At 33.1% G+C, this 6,083-nt stretch overlaps 1 protein-coding gene across 1 annotated transcript in view; it reads right to left on the bottom strand.

Annotated features, from left to right (window-relative positions):
• Window positions 1–5,176: 5,176 nt before the first annotated feature.
• Window positions 5,177–6,083, bottom strand: part of LOC107688652 (transcription cofactor vestigial-like protein 3) — a 4,826-nt gene continuing 3,919 nt past the window's right edge. The window contains exon 4 of the mRNA XM_016486369.1: window positions 5,177–5,607. Coding sequence (XP_016341855.1) covers window positions 5,567–5,607 — 41 coding nt within the window. The 3' untranslated portion in view covers window positions 5,177–5,566. The remainder of the gene's footprint in view (window positions 5,608–6,083) is intronic.

A 6,083-nucleotide genomic window follows, 5' to 3' on the forward strand; every position in this document is an offset into this window, starting at 1 on the left:
AATGCAACTGACATGTTCAAGGCCCAGAAAGGTAGTAAAGACATTGTTAAAATAGTCCATGTGACATCAGTGGTTCTAATGTAATTTATGAAGATACAGGCATTTTCTTTTTTGGGTGAACTATCCCTTTAACATATTAACATCCATTTGACAACCACAAGTTACAATACTATTTGTCTTCATTTTGAACAATATTTTTTCAAATTCCAACTAAATTAGTTCCTGGTTTGGAAGTGACAGTAACACCTCGGAAGGGTGCCGTGGAGAGCCGACAGGAGTTAGCATAGAAGTGCATCCATGCTAATGTGAAGGCTGCAGTCTGATGCTCCTGCAGGCAGGGGCTCCGTGTCTCCAATGGACGGTTTCCTGAAGGAGGGGCAGAGCCTGTGGAGCAGCCCATGAACAAACTCAGCTTCCTCGTACACTGCTGAGATAGCAAGAGCCATCTTCACCTCTTGGTCCCCAGCACAGAAGCCCATCTGAGAAGTGCTGATGACTTACCAAGTTTTAGCTGAAATAGATTATTATATTGTTGGTCAGTAATGACAAACAGATAAAAATGTAAATAAATAAATACTCTTTTCAACAGTGTTTAATTTCCAATTTCATGTAAATTATTTGTTTATTTGTATTTTTTAACCACGTCAACCTTGGACATTATTAGTATATTAGAATAGTAAACAGTAACCAACTAAACAGAGAGGTCAAAATATATTAGAAATGGTTCAACAAGAAGAATGAGCAGATAAATTGAGAGAACTGTGAAATTGTGTTTTGCCTTTATTTATTTATATATTTATATTTATATATTTTGCCTTTTCTGGTTGTATTTGTTTTTATGCCCTGCAAATGAAATTGTAAAAACTGAATTCATTGAATGAATGAATGAATGAATGAATCTATTGCAAATGACACTTAGAAAATATTTGGTTATTTTTGTATTTTGTTTTTATTTTGTATTTTTTTAATCATTTTAAAAAATGATTTTTCAAAGATGTAAAGAAAACCAATATAATTGCATTATGTTTTACAAGAAAATACTTTTTTCGGTATTTCTACTTAAAATTTTTTTGTTTAATTCAGTGCATTGATTGCCATTTCTTTGTAAACATTTGTGCAATTTACAAGCAATTTCAGAAAAAAATAATAATTCTGATTATAAATATTGTTAAAATGTACTGACAAGCATTTATGGTAAACTAATGTAATTTTATTGAAACTTGTATGTCATATATTGAAACATATTTGTAATTTGTTGCTATTTAATAAATTTAAAACACCTTAACTTTAAATATATGATATCAAATAAGTACTTTACATATGCTTTAGTATGTTAGTCAACACATTAAAATAAGTGTACTTCTTTAGAAAATATTTGGTTATTTTTGTATTTTGTTTTTATTTTGTATTTTTTTAATCATTTTAAAAAATGATTTTTCAAAGATGTAAAGAAAACCAATATAATTGCATTATGTTTTACAAGAAAATACTTTTTTCGGTATTTCTACTTAAAATTTTTTTGTTTAATTCAGTGCATTGATTGCCATTTCTTTGTAAACATTTGTGCAATTTACAAGCAATTTCAGAGAGAAAATTGTTTCAAAGTAAAAAAAAATTTAATCAGTGTGAGCTACCAAAAAAAATAAAATAAATACAAATAATAAAAATCTGTTTTGTTGAGTCCTGACATTTAAAATCTCCTGATATAATTTTAAAAGGTGTAAATTAAGATGAACATGCAATGATAAATAGACTTCAGACATCATAAACACCACTGGTTTATTGTAAGAGTCACTTTGCATTTAGCATCACCCTGTTGTCTTTCCAGATTTTGATCATCAATCAGATGAATGGTCTTTCTGGTTTAGTTATTCAGTAAACACTCCCGTATCGTGCAGTGTCACACACTGACCTGTCTTTGCCAGCTTCCTGCTCAGAAGAGCAGCCATGTGTTTTCTGCTGTTTATGTCACTCTTGTGGAGAGCGGCTGAATGTAGCTGGCAGGTCTCTCTACCCCTCATTTATCTGCTGCTTGCGGTCTGTTAGAACCACTTGAGAAGCTCTCCTACTGCCTGTGATCACGTTGGATCACAGGGCCATCGCAAAACTTATATAATCAAGTACAGCAATTAGCAAAACAGAGGGATGGTGTACCTGCCTGATATGAACAGGCTCATTCATTCACTAGAGCAAGATAACAGCCATCATTTAAGTCCCATCATTTAATTATTTTAATTTATCAAAAACACTGAGGAATATGGATGAAACAAGGTATAACACAATGACTGTTAGACACAGGAGTGCAGAAGAAGGCTCTTGCTCTGAAGGATAAAATCACTGTCATTCATCATTTTCATTTCAATATTTTTTTGTTTTATTACAAAATCCTAATGCTTATTTTATGTGGATTAGAATGGGGTGTTTGCGTACTCTTGTACAAAAAGAACAATTTACACCAGCATTTAGCTTTTAAAAAGAGTACTCATCTTAGACCATTAGGCAGAAATCTGGTTTATAAAGCAATACGTATTGTTTTCTTTTACATGTTAATCTTCAGTATTTTCAATAATTGCTCTGTATACAGTTCAGCTTTTTCTTTCTGTGTTTATCAAAACTTTAAAACCTTAAATAAAATAATACTTATTACAGAAATAATATACTTTAAGGAATAAAGGCAAACTGGATGTAATGTTTTGAGACACTTAATTACATGTAAATTAAATATAATATAGTTTAAATTTATATTAAATACAGTTGAAATGTAGAGTGCTTTTTTGACATAGATTTGTATGTACACTGCAAAAAATGGAAACAATTTTCACAATTTTTGAGTAAATTTTACAATATTTAGAAACTGTATTAAAAAGAGTGAAATTGTATTTACTTGTAACATACTCCAATAATCTGTTTTATTTACTTAAAAAAAATAATAATTCTGATTATAAATATTGTTAAAATGTACTGACAAGCATTTATGGTAAACTAATGTAATTTTATTGAAACTTGTATGTCATATATTGAAACATATTTGTAATTTGTTGCTATTTAATAAATTTAAAACACCTTAACTTTAAATATATGATATCAAATAAGTACTTTACATATGCTTTAGTATGTTAGTCAACACATTAAAATAAGTGTACTTCTTTAAAGCATGACAAACTAATTTTAAAACAATGATTTAAAGTTTGATTTAAAATAAACTTTTTAAATTGGCATTACATTAAGTGGCATTTTATTGTATTAATATTATATTATCTGCAAAAATATATTTGAAGTACACTACAAATGTACATTAAATTAAGCACACTTCTTTTTTTTACAAGGGTACATTAAAGGGATAGTTCACCCAAAAATGAAAATTCTGTCATTAATTACTCACCCTCATGTCGTTCCAAACCCGTAAGACCTTCGTTCATCTTCGGAACACAAATTAAGATATTTTTGATGAATTCTGAGAGCTCTCTGACCCTTCCATAGACAGCAAGGGTACTACCACAATCAACGTCCAGAAACGTAGCAAGGAGATCGGTAAAATAATCCATGTGACATCAGGGGTTCAACCGTAATTTTACAAAGCTACGAGAATACTTTTTGTACGCAAAAGAAAAAGAAAAAAAAAACGACTTTATTCAACAATTTGTCTCCTCCGCTTCACCCTAGCGCCATTTTGGAGAGTATCCACTGAACGCAAACAGCTTATGTTGTTCTGTGTCAGCTGCGTCACACGAATACTTTGTTTTCGTTCAAATCAAAGCACAAACAACGTAGAAAACGTATTCGTGTGGTGTGGCTGACACAGAACAACATATGCTGTTTGCGTTCAGTGGATACTCTCCAAAATGGCGCTATAGGGTGACGAATTGTTGAATAAAATCGTTTTTCTTTTTCTTTTGCGCACAAAAAGTATTCTCGTAGCTTCGTAAAATTACGGTTGAACCCCTGATGTCACATGGATTATTTTACCGATCTCCTTGCTACGTTTCTGGACGTTGATCGTGGTAGTACCCTTGCTGTCTATGGGAGGGTCAGAGAGCTCTCAGATTTCATCAAAAATATCTTAATTTGTGTTCCGAAGATGAACGAAGGTCTTACGGGTTTGGAACGACATGAGGGTGAGTAATTAATGACAGAATTTTCATTTTTGGGTGAACTATCCCTTTAACACAAAATAGTCTTTCTAGCCTAGATAGAGAAATCTATCATGGCATAGTGTCTAATTCTGCCTCAGGATGAAGCAGCTGCTGATGCAGGAATGTGAGGGTCAGTGCCGCCACCTGGTCAGAGATCTCACTCTCGAACCCTACGTTCACACTGCCTGAGCTTCTCCACTCACGGGACAACCAGCCCAACAGCTGTCTTTTACGACAAATATAATGCAATATCTGGCACTGAGCTTGTATAAAAATATTTAAAGCTGCAGCCCTCCAAAATAATGTTCGATTTCACACCAGCATATTCTACGCTCTTTGCATTCTTTGTGTGGATTTGGGTCAAAGTTGCACGGCGAGGGCGATTGCAACATTCTTTTGGTTTATCAGGATCTCTATTAGGACGAATCTTCAGTGGATGAGAGGAGTCTGTTTAAAACTGCAATTGTTCAAGTTGTCTTGGATGGCCAGACAGGAAGCGCATACCGACATTTAAGAGTATTCACATAAACATTTTTGCAATATAACTGCATTTATGACACGTCCCAGATTTTGCAGCTTTGTGAGAGATGAAGTTAAATGTGAATGGAATGACACTATCCCTTCTGGGACTTTGCGTTCTCCGTACTTCCCTCCCAAAATTGGTCAAGAGCAGCATAAGTGGTGTGTTTTGGTGCCACTGACCTCTCAAATGCCTTACATCCCATTGACGAGGAAAAGTAAACAGATTTAAAATAAATGTGAAATTATGAAGAACTTCCGCTGACAACATTTAAACGGACAGTAATCACTGTAATGATTTAATAATCCATCCAAACAAAACAGATTGTTTGCCAATAAAACTTAGCAGTTCATGTATAGCAGTAAAACGAATGACTTATTCCTTAGATGATTTGACATCAAAAATAACCTATTAACATGTATTACGAACAGAAAACAGAAAACACCAATCAGTAAAGTCACAAGACAAATATATTAAAGTAAATCAAGATTTTCTCAGACATTCGCACATTTCTGCCTGCTGTACTAATACAATCAGTTCTTTCAACAGAACCTGTGGTAAGTACATAAACGCAGTTCGTGTCGCGAAAACCTCCTTTGTGTAGAGAAAGAGGGAGATCTACCTCTTAAGCCTCATTTGGGGTTTGTGGCGTCCTTTACAGAAGCGTCCTGAAGTGGATCTCTGTCCATGAGCACATATTAAAGGCACAAACTCAAGACAGGATTGTATGCTTTACAAAAACACTAGTTTTCCCCAAAGCTGTTTTTGTGCTTGTCTCGCTGATAGAGACTGATGTTCCCCTGAATAGTTCCCATGAAAGTCCTGTGAGGAAGGAATCCACACGCAGTGCTGTGGGCCTCAGCTGCAGAAGTGGTCCAGTCTCAGGCATGGAGTCCAGTGAATCTTCTCTGTCTCAGAACCAAACACTGGCCTTCGCTTTGCCTTGCTCAAGCGCTGCAGGTAAGCAGATAAATCATTAAAACATGTCTGCTTTACTCAGCAATGTAACATTAGAATGTGTCATTTATAATAGCAGAAGATATGTTAGTAGGATGCAACAGTATTCAAATTCTGGTTGATATTTATTTTCATGCTATTTTGAATAAATTTAAAATAAACCAATACTATTCTGAAGATTACTTTTTAAAGTGTTATTAAATTCTATGTAAAAAAAATTATATATATATATATATATATATATATTATTAGTTTTGTATTTTTATTTTTTTATTGCACTTCTGAGCATTTGATGATGGCAAAAGTCATCTAAATGTAAAAATAGAGAAAATAATGATGTACAATTATGTATCCAACATTGAATCCAATACTGACCAATAAATTATAATATCTCTAATACTGACTGATAACTGACATGGTATTGATATTTTGTGCATTCATATATATATATATATATATATATAAATAAATGT

Source organism: Sinocyclocheilus anshuiensis, unplaced genomic scaffold (genome assembly GCF_001515605.1).
Source record: "Sinocyclocheilus anshuiensis isolate Anshui unplaced genomic scaffold, SAMN03320099.WGS_v1.1 scaffold834, whole genome shotgun sequence".
NCBI lineage: Eukaryota > Metazoa > Chordata > Actinopteri > Cypriniformes > Cyprinidae > Sinocyclocheilus > Sinocyclocheilus anshuiensis.